The following is a 20,213-nucleotide window of genomic DNA, read 5'->3' on the forward strand; positions in this document are numbered from 1 at the left end:
AAAGAATATTGTCTGTGGCCATAAGGGGCAGGACTAGGAACAGTGGCCTGAAGCTGTAGCAGAGGAATTTTAGGTTGGAGATTTGGAAGAACTTTTTTTTACTCAGAGGATCAGACCAGATACCTAGAGAAACTATAGAATTGCCAAATCTGCAAATTCTCAAAACCAAATTAGATGTGTGGCTGGGGTGGTAAGTCAGGGTTGTTTCTGCTTTGAGCAGGGAGCTGGACTACCTGACCTCATGTGGTAGTTTCCAGCTCTAATTTCCTATGATATTAGAATTGTTTTGTAGTACTATTTATGAAGAACCTTTTCTGGCCCAGATAAAAAGAGTGAATGTTAGCTCTTTATGTTTTAGAAAGCATCAGGAAAAGAAACAATTAGAGTTCTCATTTGCTTCTTTTTCCCCCTGCTCCTTCAGTTTTCAGCGTGGATTGCAGCACAGTGGAATGCCCTCCTGTTCAGCAAGTCGTTTGCCCCCTGGATAGCTATGAAACCCAAGTCAGGCTGACTGCTGATGGTTGCTGTACTCTGCCTACAAGGTTTGTGTCTGATTTTGATTTGTTAAAAATTCATTTTCTGTGTCTCACTTTTTTTATACTGTGTGGTATTAAATTCGATATTCTAAACATAGATACTGAAACTAGCTGTAATAGCAAATGAATCTGGCTAATGAATAATACGGTGGCAACCAACATATTACATATATTTAGTATTCAGATGATATTGGTTACAAACTTAGAAGTTTATGAAACCTGATGATTTAAGTCTAGTGAAGTCTCTGAAACAAAATTCTTCTTAGGTATTTTACAAATATTCATAGTTATCAAATTAATCAGATAGGTAGTGTAATTGGATAGGTAGGATAATCAGAGTTTAGTTGACCAAATGCAAATCATTTTATGAAACGGGTGAAGTTATTTGATCTAACAATGTAGAAGTTGTTTAGGGCATTCCAAAAGATGGTACCAAAGAATAAATCCTACCCAATTAAAGCAAAAGAAAATATTTGTGCCTATACATACCCAAAGATAGACCATCATAGGGAGGTTTTCAAGAGCTCTGTGAAAGTAGAAGTTTCCTCCCAGAACTGTTCAAATAATAGGTGTACTTTATGACCTTTGTGATTTAAAACACTTCAGAACAAAGAAGTCATTTAAAAGTTTGGTTGTTTTGTGGAGTCCTGTACAAAATGTTATTGTTAGTAGCAAGTTATATTCACTTGCAGTACCAAAAAAGAGGCACTTAAAACACAGGTCCAAAATATGTCAATGTGAGCACATATTGCTTTGAGCCAGAAAAGCTTAGATAGACGTAAAAAATTAAGACCAAAACAGAAAGGATTTCCAGTAGCAAGCCAAGTCTACCAAAGTCTTCACCCAGTACCACATGTCATATCCTCTCACATCTGATATGAGAGAGAATTTTAAAATTCTAAGGCAGAGCTTTCCAAACTGTGTGCCGCGACACATTAGTGTGTTGGCGGCAGTGTGTAGGTGTGTCGCGCGAAATGCAGAAAATTTTGCGGAAGGGCACCGCGGAGCTCCCTTACTCGCGTCTGCTTCCCTTGGCCCCTCCCCCAGAACTAAATTACTGTGTCGCGAAATGATGCATGTCTAAAAAGTGTGTCACCAACATGAAAAGTTTGGAAAGCTCTGTTCTAAGGGTTAGAGAAGCAAACTCGTAATGTGTTGGGGTCCCAGGGGTGACTGTGGCACCCCCTGGTGGCTCTGTGACCATGCCCTGCTCTGCCCCAAGTGTGCTCTCCTGTCTTGTCTGCCATGCCTTGATGGAAATATAAATTAATAAGGAGGCTGCCCATAGACCTTTGTGTAGCCCACAAAGGGTCCCCACTAGGGGACTCCACTAGGGTCCCCAGCACCCTAGTAGTCCTCACTGGTAGCAGGCCCCTGGCTGGACCTATGTAGTCAGCTGTGGTCCAGTCACCCAAAGCCTTGTGATGTAATTGTGTGGCTCCAAATCCTTCCCTTTACCATGCCTCATGGGTGTTACCGGTATGTCATTCTCTCTGTTGGGGCTTCAGCCTCCTTGGCGTCTCCCCCTTTAATCTCATTATGCCTTCTAGCCTAGGCCCACTGAATCAGACCTGGACTTTGTCCCTTCTAGACCAGGTCCCTGTCTCCTGGTCCCCTGGCCCCTCTGTTTGAGCCTGCCCCCAGCAGGGCTCAAGGCAATCATATGCCCCCTGGGCACTAATGAGACCGCCTTACCTCCCCTTTCAGCCTTATCCCAAACCACCAGTAAAACAGTAACATAAATCATAAGCCCCTGGGCTGTAACGTAAACCACAACATAGAAAGCAGCCCTCTGTTCCTCTAAGAGGGCAAGCCTTCTTTCTCCCCTTGTGCCAGTGTACCTCCCAGCATAGTCTCCTTGTGAACTCTCCAAGCCTTAGCATTCCTACAGGCAGCAAACAGTCAGCCCAGCATGCCTGGGTGGCTCCCCTGGACAGGAGCTCCTTCCTCTGTGGCAGCCAGAGAGAGACTCCTCTGATAGCCCCAGCCTTGGGCTTATATGCTGCAAGGGCCCTGCCTATATCCTGTCAGCAGACAGCAGCCAGCCCAGCAAATTGCGTCAGTAGCCCTGTTGCCCTGGCAACTGGCAGCTGCTGCCCTCTGCCTAGCCTGCAGAGCTCCATAGCTGGGCTACTTTCCCTCTTAAAGGAACAGAGAACCTCAGGCTCCTGTGACACTCATGTTCTTTAGGTCCATGTGTTAAGTATACATCTTTATTTATATGGTCACGTGCTGTTGTTGCTATGTAGTACCTGTTTCAGTCAATATCAAGAAAATGAAAAAAAAAAAAAAAAGTATACGAAGTTTTAAGTCATTTATGAAAACAGAAATGAAAAGGAAACTAGTTGTATTGTAGCCTCATTGTCTACCTAAGTTAAAAAATAACTATAATCATTTCAATAGAAATGTATTTATTATTTTAACTATATTTTAGTAGCCATGCTTAAAACACGTTATTTTTAAATATTGCATTTTAAATAAATTATATTTTTCTTCATTGTTCAGTGAATGTTCCCCTGCTCGTTCACTGATATTTCCCTCCCACACATCTCAACATGTACAGGAAGGGTCAGTTTTTTTCCCTCCGTTATTCACACACATGAGTAAACATTTGAACTCTGAATGTACTCTGGACTTTCAATGTTATAATTGCAGATTTTGGCCCAGTATGATATGTGGATTCCTGTTTCATTAACCTTTCTTCCTTCTTTTGCAGATAGATTTTGCATCCCTACCTTGGAAGTAGGGATGCTGTATATAAGATTCTATGAAGGAGCACATAAGAAGCTGCACATCTAGGTTAGGGCAGAGTCTCAGCCAGTTGTCTATCAGCCAAGTGCCTGGCTTAGCTAATTGGGATTGAGCAGTGGGTTCTGGATTTTATGTTACTTATTAAGACAATTTACTAGTTAGTATCAGGCACCTCAAATGAAATTAGTTGTGCATGCCACTACATTGAAACCATAGTGCAGTTTGACTATTAAGCCACCAGTGGTTCATATTTGCACCATTTAAATGTAAAAAAGAAGGACCCCAAGAAGTGAAATTTGCTAGAGTGAGGCCAATCCCAGAAAAATGCATCTGTCCACTGTACTAAAACTGTTGTGCTGAAGTGTAGTGCATCAGAGGTAGCTGGTGTCAGATCCTCATGAAGCTGTATTTAGGGAAGCAGGATTGCAGAGGTTACGGAGCCTGTCTGGGTAGTGAAGCTAGGGAGGTGACAACAAAGTGTAGAAGTTATTTTAGATAGAATCAAAAGTTGGCCTGGAACTGTCATCCCTCTATAGCAGGAGTGCTCAACCCCCAGTCCATGGACCAAATCTGGCTGTGGTGCAGTCTCTTCTGGCCTGCGGGGTCCCTTGTGGGTCCAGATATATGGTGGCAGGAAACAGGTGGCACCAGTTCCCTGCTGCTAAATTTTCAGAACCAAGGGGAGCCTCCAGTTCTGTGCACTGGATCAGGTGCACTATCCCAGTGTGCAGGGCCAGGCAAGGGTGGTGCCTGGTCCCAGGGCCCAATCTCAGCACACAAGAACAGCACTGGTTACTGTCGGAGATCAGAGCAGCCGGCCGGCAGCTGCTTTCTGACCCCCCCCACCGGAGCAGTAAAACTTTCACCTGACAGACGGGTAATTAATGGATGGAGTGGAATTAACCAGGCACAGACGCGTGTTGGTTGCAGGAGATTGTTTACTTACGTCGCCCAGATAGTGACGTGCGACGCAGGCTGAGCCTTTGTTCCGTTACAGTTGCATCGATTATAGTCCAACGTACGGGTTACAGCCAAGCAATGACGGACGTGGTGCCGAAAACGTGCTATCGTGCCTGCAGGGCTTTGGTACGCCAAGATTTACGATGATGGGGAGTCATTGACAGCTGATCAGACTGCCAAGTTACTCTAGTGATGGACTTAGGTCTCTCCTCAGAGATTTCTCCGGGGTTCTCCGCCTTGGGCGGAAACTGCTAAACTATTTATAGACAGAGGTGTCTGACGGAGATACCCAATGATGAACCGTTATGTGGAATCTTTAATTTTCTGGCAAGCAGCAGTTCTTTGTGCTCTCAGGTTGCTATCAGGTTACAAGGAAGTGGGTTGGGTTTTCTGCCTGCTATGTATGAGGTTATGATGAGGGGCTTACGCTTGTTTCTTGACCAATTGCAGGGATTTATGGCAGGGCTATCCCCTTTCACCCTGACCAGTCTTAAGTTTCGTTTCTTGTTTGTGACGTGGGCATAAATTATATACAGCTCTCCGCCAGGATTTTGTTTCAGGAGTTTCTGGCAAGGATTTCTTTTAACCCTTAGTTGACTACTGTGTGAATAGTATCTCTTGCTAGTGGCATGGGCACTGATTAACTGGGTTGTGACAGTTACCAGGGCCCAGTTCCAATGTGGGGGGCTGGGAAGGGGCAGCGCTAGGCCCTCAGGTCTCAATCCTAGTGCAAGGGAACAGGAAGAGGCAACATCAGGCCCCTGGCACCCAATCCCAGTGCACGGGGCATGGAGGTGGCAGTGCTGAACCCGCCGGCCCAATCCTGGCATTCAGGACTTGGTCTGACCTATGGACCATCCCTGTAACACTCATCTGGCTCATGGGGCCAAAAGGTTGAGTACCACTGCTCTGTAGCAAAGATTAACATAGTTATAAGCCTTGATGCAACAAAAATGTATATTCGACTTGCACTGAAGTCAGTGGGACTCAACATAGACTTGTAAACACATTTTTGGTTTGTTGAATTGGGGTCATAAGGAACAGGCCAAATCTTTTTCTTAACTTGTTTTGTTAAAATTAACCTCTGTGTGTCTTTTCTGCAGGCTTAAATCCTGTGGAAAATTACAAAATGTATAACTCTTCCAATTGAGACATTTTTGGGAGCCTGAACCTCCCCCCAACTTTTATCATTGTATGAAAATGTCATAAAGACATGACCTAATATAGATTTCTGGGTTTAGAAATTTCACAAAATCTGGTACTATTTGCATGAAATAAACAATTTACTTCTTTTGCTTTCTTAAAACGTGATATGTATTTAATTGAATATAGACTTTTCTTTCAAGAACTATAATTTATTTTAGCAGCAGCACGTCAGTTAATGCAAGCTCAGTGATAGTACAGTTAAAGAGCACCTGGAATACTAAACTTGGGGGTAGATCGATAGATGAATTTAAATCAATGACTTGGCAGACGGTTGACTCATTTAAGTGGGAGGAGAGAGACTTCTGTCTTGCATGTTTGTTTCTAACTGGTCAGAAAAGGTGTGGAATGATATGCTATTTTGGGAGTCAGGAGCCCTGTGAGGCTATTTCAGGAAATGGGATGGAACAGACCTAAAAAATATTATCCTTAGAAGTATCTTTAGCAATTGTCAACTCATTTTGCATTTTAAATAAAATAACTAAATGTAGGGATCTCTTTGCTTTCCTGATGTGTAGCCTTAACTGAAGTGTGGTATGCATAAATGATTGACCAGATCTGAATTAACCTTCCACTACGTCTAAAAATAAAAACTATATACATTAGTGAATGGCAGACAGTGATTCAGTGAGTGGGAAAATGTTTGGGAAGTTGGTGCATAGTGCCAGGTTGATTTTTTTTTTTTTTTTTTTTTTTAATGAAGCATTACAGACACGGTGGACAATTATGGTACGAATTAACATTAACATTAAAATAAAAGATTGCTTCAGCCCTTGCACCCTGAAATATACCACTTGTCTTAGATCTCCAAATATTTCACTCAAAAGGGAGCGGATTTAATTGATTTATTTTGCATTATGAGATAGAAGGTATTGCCAGTTGGGAATAGTTCTTCTAGTCTTGCAAATCCTTTAGAAGGGTTCTATATAGGTGTGTGTGTGGGGGGGGGGGGGCTTGACTATTAAGTTTAATTCACTGAGGGTGGGATTAGAAACAGGAACTTGATGCTAGGGGGCCAAACATCTTGGCTTTTCTTTATGTTCCCTTTATATGGGCAATTTAAGAGAAACGCCAATACCAAATGGAAATAAAGTGAAAAGGAATAAATGAACATTAAATGTAATCCTGTCAGAACAAGAATCATTGGTCCCTCTGCAGCTTCCCAAAGATTCCTTTGATGTGGAGTACTTTGCCCTGGAAAGGTAACAGGAATAAGATCAAGTGACATAGCAGGACTACAAATACATGTATCATTTAAAAGGAGAGAGATCTACTTTTGCAATGGAAACTTAGCTTTAACAACAGTGGATATTTTTATATTTGCGTTTACATTGGATGCTTCACTGATTATAAGTTGGTACTGTTGTTAAAACCCTTTGCTTTGCAGACTCTAGGTACATTGAGACCTACCTGCACAAGGCTTGCCATCATGTATACCAGCATTTGACTGTCACCTGCCTTTGCAGAATCCTATAGCTGTACTTTAGAGCAGCTGTTGGTGGGTTTTCTGTGGTATGTCCAGGGTATAAAACTCACCCTTCTTTGAATGTTGTCTCATTCCATCTCTCTGCATTTAAGAAGGAAAAAAAAAGTACAGATTTCACCCCCAAGACATTTTTGGAATGCTAGCTTTCCATCTCAGAATTTTTAAAGGGAATATAGTACTCGTTAGATGTCAGAGGTTATACATATAGCTGTTTGAAAAATAAAATGCATCAATTTCCACTTTTATTATTTTGATATACATTTCTAAAGGAAAATAAATTTCAGAATGTAAAACTGAAATATTCTGCTCTAGATATACTTTTTCTCCCATTTTTTCTAAGCAAAATTTTATCAAAATCAGTATTTTCTAAGAGAAAGTTTTGATTTTTGCAAATAAGTTTTTTGTTTTTTTTCTGCCCAAGTGATGTGTCACCAAAAAGTTGACAAGCTGTAGCTGTGGTATTTTCTTTATGTGTTGTACTCGGAGACATTTTTTCCTGTTTTTTGCTATTGGAAGAATTGGTTCCTATATATCATATGACTTCATATAATACTTCATTTGAAAAAAATATTTAGTAACCATCATGCAATGATTTGTTTTAGAGTTGCCTCTCTAAAACAGTGACAACAGCATAATTCTTTTTCTTCCCTGGTTACTGATTTAACCTTTTCAGTTCTCTGCTCCTTCTCTGGCAGGATCAGAAAACCTCTCCAGTCCTGCCAACCCCCACAATTCCTCCAGACCCCACTAACCCCCCTGATCCCGCCAAACCCTCCCAGACCCCACCAACACCTCTGCTTGCCCCCCACAATTCCCCCCCCCATAGGTCCCCCGCCTCAACTAAACTTAGATAGGGTGGCCATAGTTAACTCGATCTAGCCTTCCTCTAACTATCCCAAATGTCTGTATGTACCCTAAAGGTTGGTGAACCAAAGTAACTGTAATATAATTAGACATTTTAAAAAGGTGTTTTTAAAAAAATTAACACTATAGAACATTAATATCGCATGCCATAAATGGGTTAAGAATTGGTAGTCTGACTGATCTTTAAAAACTATTGCTAATAGAGAGCCATTAGGGGTGTGCGAAATGGGCCGTATTTGATTCAGATTTGGATTTGGCCCGAATTGGTGGACAGTGATTCAATTCATTGATTTGGATCACTGTCCCGATTCGATTTGGCCGAATCCAAATATGAAGATTCGATACTGGTTCAGAGAATCAGCAATTCTGCTATAGACGCAGTTTTAAATGTTTTTTTCTACATACTTCGAGGTACCAGGCACAGCTCATGAATGCTGCAGTGGCGTTGCGGATGAAGCATCCCATAGGAGCACGGTGGAAGGCCCCCCCCACATGCTCAGTGGCAGACCCAGAAGTGGACTGGAGGTACTTTTGGTTGACTTCTGGGTCCACTACCAAGCACACGGGGTACCCCCCGCACCATCCTGGCTTGGAGATCGGCTGTGGGGGAACCTTGGGTGTCCCCCCCAGACCCAGCAGGTTGGGGGGAGGGTCCCCTGTGCGCTCTGCGGCGGACCTGGACGTGGACCAGAAGTGCTTCTGGTCCACTTCTGGCTCTGCCTCTGAGCCTGCTGGGGACCCCCGCCACGCTTCTGTGGGATACTCCATCTGCCTCAGCATATCAGCATTCACAAGGTGCCTGGTACCTTGAGGTATGTAGAAAAAACATTTAAAGCTGTGTCTGTGTCTGAATCATCGAATCTCTCCAAATTGATTTGGAGGGTTCCAATTCGATTTGGAGAGATTAAAGGGTCTCCCGATTCAATTCAGAGATTCAGCTGGCAAATCGGGCCGAATCTCCACTGAATCGAATCAGTGACCTAAGCTTCGCGCAGCCCTAGGAACCATAATGGAATGGGCTTAAGAGCACTTTTTAAATATGTGGAAGTAATTAATAAATCACTGCTGATTTAAAAAAAAAATGAAGATGACACAGAGATTGGAAAGATAAGTAATAATGAACAAATGTTCATTACACAAAGTACTTCTGAGTGTTTAAATTGATTTGTCATTCACACAAATGCTTTTTAATACAGCCAAATGCAATGCCATATATCTAAGAAAAAAGAATGCGGATCATACTTAAAAATGGTAGACTGTATCCTCAAAAGCAGTTTGTGAAAAAATCTTAAGAAAAGCAATTTGAGCTTCTAGTGCAAAGGGCTAATGTGAACTTCAACTGCATTAATGGGCTTGGTAAGTAGGAGCATGGAGTTAATTTTAGCTCTGTGTTTAGCATTGGTGAGACAATCCTGCATCACAGGCCTTGTGTCACGAAAAGATGTAGAAAAATTAGAGAGGATGCAAAGAGGAGCCTCAAAAATATTTAAAGGCTGGAGAAAACATGAGGTGAAAAGGCTCAATCTGTTTAACTTGTGAAAAACAAAACCCAGTGTTGTCTTGATGAAGAAATACCTTCACAGAGAAGATAACCTGTAAAAAAAAAAAAAAAAAAAAAAAAAAAAGCAGTATTTAATTTAGCAGAGAAAGCTGTAACACAGCATAGATTTTTAACAGCGAGGGTGATGATTAACAAGGGCAAGTGGTGGATTCGATGTCTCTTGATATATTCAGATCAACAGTTAAGATCTTTCCTGGCATGTACACTTAAGTCGGACACAAGTTACTGGGCTCAATAAAAGCGTAACTGAAATGCAGTGACTTTTGTTGTATGGGAGGTCAGACTAGATGATCAGTAGACCTTCTGGTTTTAAAACCTATGGCTGGGGTGCATCATTGCTTCTGATCCTTCAGCTGTTGTACTAGTCCAGTCCTCTCTCCTTTAATCTCTCTCCTCCTCCCCCTTTAATCCCTTCTCTCAAATTGTAGTCCCTTACTTATACTACCTCTCACACAATTTAAACATATCAGTGGAAATTTATCTTAATTCAATCCACTTTATATTAAGGAAAGTTGTTTTCTCCTTTCTCCAGCAGTTGAAGCAAACTAGAGTCACCATGGTGCTGCTGGGTCAATACCCTAGCCCTTTATCTACTTAATAATAGCTCTTGCAGTGTCTGCACAAATATGCTGTAATTTTGGAGAAGGACATAAGCAGCTGGTTAGTACATTTCGCTGTATCCCCAAAATACTAATATGCTCAATAAATTATTGTTTTTAAAAAAGGGGGGAAAAGAAACAAAATGAGAACAAGCACTCTGGTTTGGAAACAGGGCTCAGAAACTGTCAGTCATTGCCCATGCAGTACATTCATGTCAAAAGCTGTAGATCTCATTCATACTTTGTTGGTTCTACTAATATTAGCTCAATAGTTTACTAAAATCACATAGGTACAGAAAGTTACCAATATATGGGGATGGTCTATGGGCCTGATCCACTCCACAGGGCAGTCCATGGACATGATCTTTGCATGGAGCCACATCATTTGTATAGTTGTATTTAACTAAGAATCAGTGAATTTTGAAAATTAAGGAAGGAAGGGGCCACAACTAACATAGTTGCTAAACCTTATGTTTTTTTTTTAATTTTAAAAGTGGTCCATGTAGATATATGGTATTGCTCCCCAGGCTCTCTAGCCCTTAAAATTAGGGTGTCTAGAAAATCCTGAGATTTTGCAGGAATCTTTTAATGATTTTTTTATTATTGGTCAAATGTTTGGTCAGGAAGTGGGGTTGATGTTTTCAGACATAACTCATGTTAGGAAATAGACTTTAAAGATTTAAGGCAGGGTTTCTCAAAGAGATGAGCAAGGAGCAGTATTTTTTCCATTCAATCCCAATAGTTTTAGATGAGACCAAATATCACTTTTATTCATATAATCAGAATCAAGCCAGAAATCTTCTATCTACTAATTATTTCCTATTCAAAATACCAAAGCAGCATAAGCTATTAAAGGTTATCCGACAGATTTTGTGTATGTGTGTGGGATGATAGAGTTTAGGTGACTTGCCTTGCATTTCTTGTATGTAGCTATATTATACATATAATTGTCTACTTGTGGGGTTTTTTTTTCATTTTGTATTGTTACATTTTTTGTTTTTTTTCGTGTTAAAAGAGAAAATCTGTTTAAATGCAAAATAAAATTAGGATTGGTCTTTCGGTCCAAATATTGTTGACTTTGAACATTTGGGGACAGGGTACCAGAAACCATATTTTTGCTAATGGACAGCATTATTAAACTATATTTCAAAAGCACATATGTGTAATGCTGGACATCTTAAATGACTAATATAAAATAACCATCATCATATATTTTGTATATTCCATATTCCCAAGAAAAAACATTTTAGTTTAGGTTTTGGGGTTTTTTTAAAACTATTTTCCCTTTTTCCATCTATAAAGTCATGTTGTGGAGGGCCATATGTTGACTAAGTACTGGAAATCAAATTGATTAATGCAGCCACCCATAAACAGCTGGATTAGGAGAAAAACTAACATTAAACTAGAACAAATGCCAATGCTAAATTTTCTCTCAACTTTCTTGAGAACTGTTTTATAACTAAAAATGAAGTCAGGAACATACTGAAAACCCTGGTTCTCTCCAAATCTTACTGATTATAGACAGACAAGTTTTTTTTATTTCCAAATAAGCTGGTCACTGTGTGTGTGCAAAGATTCAAGGAGGTGCATATTAACTTCTGAAGAGCTGTATGTGGCTCTGGAGCCTCAGGTTGGCTACCCCTGCTTTAGAAGGATATCAGAAACTTTACAAAATTACTCCAAAGTTGAAAAAATCAACCCAGCCATTTCTATTCTATGATTCTGCAAAGTTGCAAAAATCAAACCAGCCATTTCTATTCTATGATCCAAACATTTTCATCAGTCATTTAAGGATATTTTTGTACTTCTGTTATCACAGTACATCAGTAGTATTACTCCAGGATCCAAATAATTTCATTTGGGTTTGAAATATTTTAGGAGTGGAAGAGGGGCAGGCCAGATGATTCACTCAGCCTTTTTGCTCTCATAAATATTTGAGTGTCATGCTTCCTAATTAATATACTCTATATGTAACAGTAGAGGGAAAAGTACATTGTTATTTTATGTCATATTGAACAAGTAAAGACCATTTTTAGGCATCATGTGTACCCTTTAAACATGACACCCTCAGGCCACATACAAACATTCAGTTTCTACGGAGAGAATCCCTGCACTCCATGTAGAAATTAAGAGTGTAAAAGTGTTCGTTAAATTCATCTCGCAGTAAATATGCTTGATTCAAGGGAAAGATCTTACTAAGCAAGAAAGATCATGCCTGCTGGAGAGATTTTCTGTTAGGAACTAATGCCTGTTTGCTTCCCTTCCCCTCCACTCCTGGACTGGAAGGAGTCAAGTGACAGGGAAATACTCCTTATGTCTTCCTGAGACCAGGATCACACCAATCTGAAAAGGTACAAAAAACAGCTGCAACTCGAGTCCTCCCAGGTGCCGGAGAAGTTTGGGATGGTAGTGAACTTTCCCCAGCCAAATGCTTAGTAGCAGAATGCCTTTGCCTCACTGTGCACTGCTCTGGATCAGTCTTTCTCAACTCATGGTATGCATACCCCTATGGGTACACAAGACATGGGCAATGGGTATGCAGGTGCTGTGTTTTGGTCTTTGCCTGCTCAGGCGGAAGTTCCAGCTGCTGCCCCTCCTGCCGTGTCCGGTGTGCTGGGGCTTTCACTCCCCAGTGTCAGTGTGCCAGGGGATAGGGAGGGAGGCCCCGCGCAGGCTGCTTTTCCCTTGGCCGTGGTGGAAAAAATGGGACTCAGCTCACGACACCAAACCAGAAGTCCCACCCTGAGACTTCCGGTTTCACTTTTGCCACGTTGATCGGCAAGGGGTATGTAAGGTACCAAAGATTGAGAACCACTGCTCTAGATCAGCTCAAAGCAGAGTGGAACAAGATAGGTTGCCATGCCACAGTGCCAAGGCTCAGGGAACCTTGTCACTACAGTAAAGTGCCTCTGCACTGCTTTGAACTGACCTGGAGTTGTACAAGGTGAGGCAGACTGGTATACATGTTTCAAAATGGTACACATTTAAAAGTTAAAATATTATTGTATCAAACTTCATCCTTTTTTTTAACAACAAATAGCCAGAGATCCTTTCTGTTCACTGTAATAACATTAGCTTCTCATTTATCTAGTATAAAATACTGTTTCAAATAGGTATATTATATTTAGATAGCATAGAATATATTTTTATAGATATTATGCTGCATTATACCTTTAATGTCAGTATCATTTTGCTGTATTTTTCTGATAAGCTACAAAATCCAACTGGAAGGAATCTTCCTTTAATGAAGTGAAAGTTTCTAGAAAGAAGTAGATGTATGTCCTTTAAATATTTTCCTCATTATAAACTAGATAAAAAGTAGTTTATATAAATGGGGCATGCCTACCTTTCGCAGTAATTCGCTACATTAAAGATATAAAAATGAATATACTACTTAAATTCCATTGCCTATTTCAGAAAGTCAGAGTTTATATCATCAGTTGAATAACCATGTTTCATGAGATTGATAAAAGTATTTATTTATTCATCTGGAATGCTAAGTCTAAGGTGAATTTAAAACCAGTTGTTCTTTCTTAGAAAGATGAACTCGCAGAGTCTTGCTCAGATTATTTTCTGGGTTACTTATCTTAATTTTTAAAATAAAATGAATGCCTTAATTCTAGGGAGACAACGTTCTTTGGGTAAATATTTAGGGAAATACTTTTTTTTTTTTTTTTTTTTTTTTTTTTTTTTTACAGCATATAAGCTACTAAAGCTATATGAACAATAAGTTAACATCTTACAGAGGATGCAGGTATTCATACAACCTTTAGTATTTGACATCAAATCTTTAGAATTTGTCAGCAGTGCCTTTCTAACTCAAGAGAGAAAATAGGGATATCATGGATGATTTTTTAAAGGGCACAGTTTTATCACATCTTTGTTATATTTTTTTTCTCAGTGTTTTTCAAAAAGGATTGTTTTCACAGTAAATCTGTGGTGGTGATCTTTTCCCCCAGTTGCCTGGCATATAAGGGGAGATAGATCATGAATGACTCTCTTGATAACCTGAATTGAAATCCCTACCTATTAATGACCACGTTTGTATAATGTTAGTCACTCAATTCTTAGCAACGCAGGCTTGTGGAGGATGAATATGGATGTTCAGGACTTTGGTAGGCTTTTTAAGATGTCATTAATATACAATTTTTGACTAAGCATAAAATATTTGAAATGTCACCAAATGACTATTTCATTTCTATTTAAATCTAGTATTTGGAGTGTTCTTTAAGTCTACTTTTAGAAATGAACTGGTAGTATCTAGTAATAACTGCTAACACTGTAGTAATATTTGAGTGTTTTATTTTGAAAAAAATTCATGGGAATTCTAGACCTATCATTGATCACCTGCTGTAGTTTTCTATTGTCATCTTGTGAAGCTTTGTTCCATTATTTTCCTTATTTTCCTTTTAGACAATGATTAAACAGTTCTAGTCATTGGGTGAATTACTAAAAGTGATATTTAATTCCTTGATAGATGACCATCTAAAGAGAGTGCTCATTTGTATGAGGCTCAGATTTCATATTAATTAATAAGAGGGAGCTCATAAAGCCAGAAGTGAATGAAGTAAAGGAAACGGATGCTTGTAATATAGTTATATTATTTTGTATAGCATTATCTATTATGTCCTTACACAATGTTTTTCTTCAGTTCTGAAATGTGAGTTTTTCTGTCACACTGTCTGAATAGTTGAGAGAGTCAAAACTCACATAGAAATTCCTGAATGACACCATATTATAAAGTCAAGGTTCTTGGGGAAAGTAATCCTATTATTTAAATTATCCTACAAAAAGTCTTTTTTATTGCAAATGTTAGTTTTACTACTTCCCTACTTAGCAAAAATAAAGGAAGCAATTTTTGCTATATGTATCATTATCCTTTATTATCCTATAGTTAAATGTTCCATAGCTGAGTCTATTCTAAGTATAGGAAATTTTACAAGTGATGTTTATAAAACCATATGCCAGGGTGGTGGTAAATATCAATTTGTTATATCACACCAAATGGATCCATATCTTTATTCAGTTTCATTTGGTGTGCTGCTACCTTTATGATTGGGTTATTAGCTAGGTACATGATGATTTTTATTTCTTTGCAATTTATCTTTTATACATTTAAAGTTGGAACCCCACCTGATAAGTTACTGTTAAAAACTGCCAAAACTATAAGCAATTAAAAAGCATCCTGAATGAATGAGTGGACAATTATGATTTTTTTTCTCCCAAATTTTAAGGTTTTTTTTCCCATATTCCTCTTTCCCTTCCTACCTTTTTTACTTTTTCTGGTAGAAATGTTTTTAATGGAAGGAAGAAGAAAGGGAAAGAAAAACCCAAAAGGAAAAAAATATCAGTTTTTAGGAGGGAAAATGTTGTGTCTTTCAGAAATCTTTTAATGAAAAATGTAATCAACTTCAGTTAAAAGGCAGTCATCTTCAGAAATCTACAAAAGAGATGGCCAGAACTGCATGAAAAGGTTCCAGAAAGTAGTCAAACTTGACTGTTCATCCAAATTGCTTTTAGATCTGTCTCTGTCACTTTTTGCCCCTTAAATTCTCAGGGAACTCTTGCTTCCTAGTCAATTTTCTAGAACTTCTAAGAAAAGATTATATTAACTTAGTTAACTGGCAGAAAGATGACCTAGAGCTTTTTTTTCCCCCTCCAAGTATTTCATTGTTCACAAATGAGTTGGGGAGGCTACGCTCCATCTTGTCTCTGACTCAAAAGGGAAAGTATTGCATTCCGTTTTGCAACAAGGAAAGTTCTTTTCCTTAGCACCATTTCAAGCATGTATGTAACTTGATATTCACATTTACCTAATTTATTGTTGACTCTCCCACATTGTCTTTAGGGTTCCCATTTTTAGTTCTTCTCTGGCCTCTCTATCTTCCACAGTCTTCACCAGGGTTCTGGTATCCTTGATAGTGATTCTTCACTGGGCAGATGCATGCACACATGCACCTTGCTGATATTCAGGCCAGCTTAATGAGTTTTCTAGTAGGGTCTTGGTACCAGATTCTAGACTACTAAATCAGTTAAGGGAGAATCTCCGTGGCATCTCTTCAGCAGATTTTGCACATAACCGTGCTTCTTAATATAAGTCTAGCCAAGGTTGCCTTTCACTGGACATATGTCATTAACTTCAGTATTATCTTTTTTATCTGTACCAGTCCAGTCCATTCTGTGCCAGTGGTTTCCAAAGCCAGCTTCATGTGTTCTTTCTGATTTTCTTTTCCTTCCTTCCAGGTGGCAGGCCCTGATACTTATACAACAGAGGTAGTTCACCTCCCTCCCTTCACACGCCCATCTCCTTTTATTCAGGGACTAATGTGTTTGGATGAGACTACCCAACTCAATTGTTAGAGAACATACCATTCTTTCTTCCTCTTTACTCTGTGTTTTTGATCTCATAAGAAAAAAAAACATTTGCATAGCTCTTGTTACTCAAGATTGCTTGGTTCTCAATGTCTATGCCCCTTTTAATGTAAATAGTGAGTATGGCATATGTGTATAAAGGCAAGAAAGTGCATAAATTCCATTCCTCCTGTTGCTGTCATGCCAGTAACTTGTACAATGACCCTTTCCTATACCTTAAGAACAATTTATGTACCAGGAAAAAAACAGTCTATAGGTGGACTGGGTTAACCTCCAGGCCCTTGCCCAGGGGATTATAATTTAAACTGCTGAGGTTCTTCATAGAAAAGCATTTGGGAGTTGAGTGCCTTCACAATAGACTAGTTTGCCACAACCAGTTTTACCAAACTTGCTCAATTTTGTTCCCAAAGTAATAAGCCAAGGAAGAATAGGCTTCTGCACAGCTAAAGCTATATAGGACTAGAGTGCAAAATGGGGATACCACTTCCACTTATTCCTCTTCTCCAAAGGGCACTTAAAAAAATCCATCAAGATAAAACAGTGGTAAGTTTGCTGCCTCTTTTGATTGCCTCTTCATCCTAGGGTTTCCAACCATTTTGGTCCTGGCAGTGAGACAGCTGTCTATCACCCCAAGATTTCCTAAGGTTTCTTTCCACTCCTAACACACCCCTTTTTCATTGCTAACATTATGGAAGGTGCTTAGATAACTTTCTCAGCAGGCCTATCTGGGGAGATTGAAGATTGTTTAAAAGTCTGCTTTAAAACTTTCCACCTTAACACTCCTATATAGCAAATTTATTTCACACCAACAGCAGTAGGTTTGTATATTTTTTCCTTAAAAAGAAATATGGAATTTCAAGAAATTAAGGTTCAGCATGCTCCAGCTATAAATAACTACTTGTTCTACAGTCTGTGCACCCACTCGATGCACAACCATTTATTCCTTTTCCTATATTTTAAATGTTTTTTATATTTTTTTATTGTGGCAAATCACCTTACTTTAATTAGTTACTCCTTAGTGAAATCTCTTCCTTGTTCTTCAAGTGTTTATGGGCCTACTCTTTGAACAATTGATGAAGAAGAGGATGCCACTCATAATGGTTTAATATACTGTTGGAACGCACATGTATGTTATACTGGATGGGCCAAAACATACATAAAATAAACTAGACATCTCTCTCTATGAAGCTGCTTACTCTGAAGTGTATACTAATGGCAGCAACTTTAAGCCAGGAGACTGGGAAACCAGGCTTCCTAGCTTTCTTATTCTTCTCTTTTGCAGTTTTCTCTGGATGGGGTTAAAACTATACTGTCCTCCAGAGTCTAGTCCTAAAGTGAATATAGAATTTCAGATCAATGAGCAATATATTTCTACCCCTATCCTAATCCAGTCATCTCTCTAGACAAACAACCAGTTCTTTGGAAATAATTGTTTTGAATTTTTATTTGCTTTTTATTCTTGACATTGAGAAAATGTTATTTTCTGTTTTTATTGCTACCCCAAGGCTCTCTTTGCTAGATGGATTGAGGAGCATACTTGTCTAACCTATGTTATGGCCGAACAAGACTTGTCCCCTGATTGTCAGAACTCATTCCTCTGGAAATATCTCTCTTTCCTGGAGCGTAAGGGCTAAGTAATCTATTGTAAAATATGTAAAACTGCCCACACACTTTACTTAAAAACTACAAGCTGAACCTTCTTCCTGTTAAGTGTGTCTCCTTTGGCTAAAGATGTTAAAGTAGCAAGTTATGATAAGCCTTTCCAGAGGGGTGCTGCTTGTTACATCTGCCACTTGTCCCTGCTGTCTTTCCATAGGATGGGAGAAGAGGAACAAGGGAAAATTACTCCCTGGTAATTCTCTTTGTCAAAGTTCTCTCATTTCCCAGTCTGCCCTCCTGAGTGTTATCTTGGCATTTCTATTCTTTATATATTTTCTATCTTCATTTTCTGTATTTAATTGAAAGAGGGGAGGGACTGACTTGGACCGTTTATAGGGAGCTCGCTATCATACATCCTTTGCTCTCTTGCTTCTAGGTAGGGGGAGCCATAATGCCAATTGTCCCTACTGTCTTTCTGTAGTGTCAGAGGAAAGGACTACAACAAAGAGAATTACTGGTGAGTAATTTCCCCTTACCTGTATTTACACATAAAAAATTGAGACAGTGAGAAGCTAACTGACCTTCTAGAGTTAGTGTAGTCAGTCAGTGGTGAATAAAATCAAGGTCTTTCATCTTCCAGTTCTTTGCTCATTACCATAGACCATGGCTCTTTTATTCTGTGCGCAATATTTGTCCATACCATGTGTAAACCAAACAGTACTCTTACAATTTATACTGTATCATTAAATAAATCATAATAAAATATGCTAATAGGGCATTTGATCATTCAGCTTTATTTCTGCATATTTAACTGTCTGTAGATTTAACTTCTTAAATGTAATATTTATGTAGCTTTCTGCAAGAATTTCTTTGCCTTTCAGTAACGGATGTAGATTTTTGTGGGATTATATGCTGTATGGTAGTACAGAATATTTTAAAAAATCTTTTGAGATGGCTCACCTTCACTGCACCGTTCTTGTTAATTTTATCTGAGAGATGTGTTCTCCAGTGGAGAACTTAACAAAAATCACTAAGCAGGGGAAGGGATGAAAGGGATAACTTTTAAATACCTATCTGCTAGGACTAGTTTTTCGAATCTTTTATTGCATCCTGATGTTGGGTGTGGTATCTTTCAGGGATAATGAGAGATAAGGGGTAGTAGGAAAGCCATCTTCCTGTTCTTTGTGGAAGCTTACTGACCAAAAGAGTCTGAGAATCTCTCTGGGCCTAATGATTCTGTCTAAATAGGTTGATTTGGGGAGCTCATGATAATGCCTCTTTTGAAGCATATAGTAAACACAGCTAGATATATAGTACTCATTTACTTTACATAATACAAATAAAATAAATAATAAAATATAGTTCCTATTTATTTTAGCTTTGAAATTCATATTTATTCACAGGGTGGCAAGTGAATTCTCCAATTTTTCAAGGAACTTAAATCTACATACTAAGGAAAAATTGTGTACCTGTTCCATGAATCTGTTTAGCTGTAATAAGCACTGAGCTCTCCTTGTTCATTTTGTCTTGTCTTGTATTGTGGCTGCGTATTCCTTTATTATGTTGTCTCTTAAGGCCAGGAACTGCTAAATGTAAATTTCTGTCCAGCTTAATATATGTTGATAGTGCTGTAGAAACAGCAATAATAATGTCTCTATACTTCATGAGTTTCAAAGAAAGAGACTTCCCTTTCCTCTGGTCATTGGTTTGTTTGTTTGGCTGGTTCATTTTTAAGAGCAAGAAAATTGGGAGAACACATCTGCCTTCCTTTTATCTGAGCTGTACTTTCTGGTTCTAGAGACTGATCTGAAAAACTTTCATATTGTGAAAAAGCCTCTGCTAATGTTAGTGATCATATTCTACCTTCTTCAAATCCCTGAAAAACTGTTAACATGGCTTTGTGTAATATACATTCTCTGTGCCTTAAAGCTATGTCATAGGAAGTGGTGAGGCTGCACCCACCATTTTGTTTCTGTGGTTTTTCATGGACTCAAGTTAGATAGAATAGGATTGCACTTAGATAGCAAAGTGCCATTTAGACATCTGTTAGGTGGAATAGGATCTGGCCATTACGGTCCAGTTCTCTGTTGCCTTGCATTATATATAATCACCAATGGAAAATGGATGTCAAGCACTACCAACTCAAAATGGTAATTTTATACTTATTTTGCTTGGGTGTAAATGACTGCCCAAGGTGTCAAAACAGTAGAATTCATAGATTCGTAGATTCATAGATGCTAGGGTCAGAAGGGACCTCAATAGATCATCGAGTCCGACCGCCT

General features: G+C 39.0%; 1 protein-coding gene across 1 annotated transcript in view; it reads left to right on the forward strand.

Annotated features, from left to right (window-relative positions):
• CRIM1 (cysteine rich transmembrane BMP regulator 1) overlaps window positions 1-20,213 on the forward strand; it is a 359,396-nt gene that overhangs the window by 151,326 nt on the left and 187,857 nt on the right. The window contains exon 4 of the mRNA XM_025197632.1: window positions 422-542. Coding sequence (XP_025053417.1) covers window positions 422-542 — 121 coding nt within the window. The remainder of the gene's footprint in view (window positions 1-421; window positions 543-20,213) is intronic.

The sequence above is a fragment of the Alligator sinensis genome, unplaced genomic scaffold (genome assembly GCF_000455745.1).
Source record: "Alligator sinensis unplaced genomic scaffold, ASM45574v1 scaffold489_1, whole genome shotgun sequence".
Lineage (NCBI taxonomy): Eukaryota > Metazoa > Chordata > Crocodylia > Alligatoridae > Alligator > Alligator sinensis.